General features: G+C 41.0%; 1 protein-coding gene across 1 annotated transcript; it reads right to left on the reverse strand.

The window, feature by feature from the left end:
• Positions 1 to 1173: 1173 nt before the first annotated feature.
• On the reverse strand, positions 1174 to 1710 carry LOC149168573 (uncharacterized). Its single transcript, XM_089424926.1, has one exon. The coding sequence runs from the start codon at positions 1708 to 1710 to the stop codon at positions 1174 to 1176; it is 537 nt and encodes a 178-aa protein (XP_089281052.1).
• Between the last annotated feature and the right edge of the window lie 482 nt (positions 1711 to 2192).

Genomic DNA, 2192 nt, shown 5'->3' on the forward strand with positions numbered 1-2192 from the left:
TTATTCTGCATCTCATCAGTCATATGTACCCAAATCCTACTTCGTGCTACTGGGTCTTCTTACTCCTCAAGTGTGACTAACTATCCCTTCTTGTTGAGGGCATCGAAAACTGCATTGAGTCTATCCGGTCTATACTCAATAGTCATGTCGAACTCTGCCAAGAAGTCTTTCCAACGAGCTTGCTTCGCTGACAGCTTCGGTTGTGATGCAAAATAACTTGTTGCAACGTTGTCAGTCTTGACAACAAAAGGCTTCCCAATCAAGTAATGCCTCCATACCTGTAAACAGTGGATGATCGCAGTCATCTCCTTCTCATGAATTGGATACCTTTGTTCCCTGTCTTGCAACTTCCGACTCTCATACGCCATTGGATGCCCATCCTACATAAGAACTCCTCCTATCGCAAAATCTGAAGCATCTATGTGTACCTCAAACGGTCTCTCAAAGTTAGGTAACTTCAGTATCGGTGTTGTAACCATCCTCTTCTTCAAATCTTCAAATGTTGTACGACACTTCTCTGTCCAATTCCATCGCTTGTCCTTCTTCAAAAGGTCTGTCAGTGACGATGTCACTTTGGAGTACCCCTCTACAAACTTTCGCTGGTAGTTGGTCATCCCCAAAAACACCCTCATATCATGGACATTCTTCGGTTCGGCCCAATCCTCTATTGCCTTCACTCTTCTTGGCTCCATTCGTATATGCCCTTGGCCTATAATGTGTCCAAGGAATGGAATCTCGGTCTGGGAAAACATACACTTCGACTTCTTCAAGTACAACTAATTCTTCTTCAGTGCCTCAAACACCAAAGCCAAGTGTTTCTTATGATCCTCCATGTTATCACTGTATATCACGATATCATCCAAGTATACTACTATGAACGAATCCAAATATGGATGCACTACATCATTCATCAAAGTGCAAAATGTGGTAGGAGCATTGCACAACACGAATGGCATAACAAGGAACTAAAAACTTCCATACCTTGTCACAATCGCAGTCTTCCTCTCATCTCCTTCCACTATCTGCACCTGATAATACCCATACCTCAATTCTAGCTTGGAAAACACTTGAGCCTTTGCAAGCTTGTTGAAGCAATTTGCAGCTAATGGTATAGGATACCTGTTCTTTATCATTTGCTTGTTAAGAGCACGATAATCACAACACATTTGTATCTCATTCATATATTTCTTCTGCTGGAACAATTCTGGAGCTCCATATAGGGGACCTTGAAGGCCTTATGAAACCTACATCAGTGAAGTCCTTCAATTGTTGTTTCAATTCCTCCAACTCTAGTCCTGAAAACCAACAAGGAGCTTTTGTTGGAGGTTGCTTCCCTGGCTCTAGCTCTATGCTATGGTCCACTGGATGTCTTGGTGGAAGTGTTTTCGTTAGCTCATCGGGCATAAAATCTGCATATTTGGCCAATACATCAGAAATCTCAGTTGGAACAGGCATCCCCACTCCATCATCACTATCAACCTCCTTGATGATTATTGCATATGTCTCCACATCTGACTCCCGCATAGATTTCCCCAAGCTTAGTGCAGAAACATGTTGAACCTTAACTTCCTTTCTTTGCTTATGAGTAGGCAAAGTCCAAGTTTGTGAGCCTCCAGTCAACATAATCTTATCACAAAATGGGACAATAATTTCCTTATTTCCCTTTAGAAAATCTTGCTCTAATATCATGTCAAAGTTGTTCATCTCCATCACCGTGAAGTCCAATCAACCCTGCCACTCTCCTATTCGAATTGGAACTTCGTTTTCCAATCCTGACACTTTAGCCTTCAAATTCACTACCTTGACTTCCACATTAGATGGAAAAATTTTCAGCCCAAATTCTCTTGCCAAACTTGTAGTCATGAAGTTATGTGTGGCACCCATGTCCACCAATGCTTGGATAGTTTTTCCATGAAATTCCAAGTCTAGAAACCCCAAACTATGAATCCAATATTTCTTTTCCAAAACTTCAAACTGCATACATACCTGGCCTCTGCATCTTGTTGTTTTGGCTCTGATATCATCTGTCACACACCCAATTCTTTTTTCATGAATTGGTTTACGTGTGGCACTGGCCAAATGCCTAACACATTCATCTTTCATCATTTTCATTATATTTAGTTGGTGGAATAAACATAAATCTTCATCAACAGTAATAATGCAAGAGACACTTCACATGTATGTAATATCAA

This window comes from Pinus tabuliformis, chromosome 4_2, assembly GCF_031772625.1.
Source record: "Pinus tabuliformis cultivar Carrire ecotype Pingquan chromosome 4_2, CPIR1, whole genome shotgun sequence".
NCBI lineage: Eukaryota > Viridiplantae > Streptophyta > Pinopsida > Pinales > Pinaceae > Pinus > Pinus tabuliformis.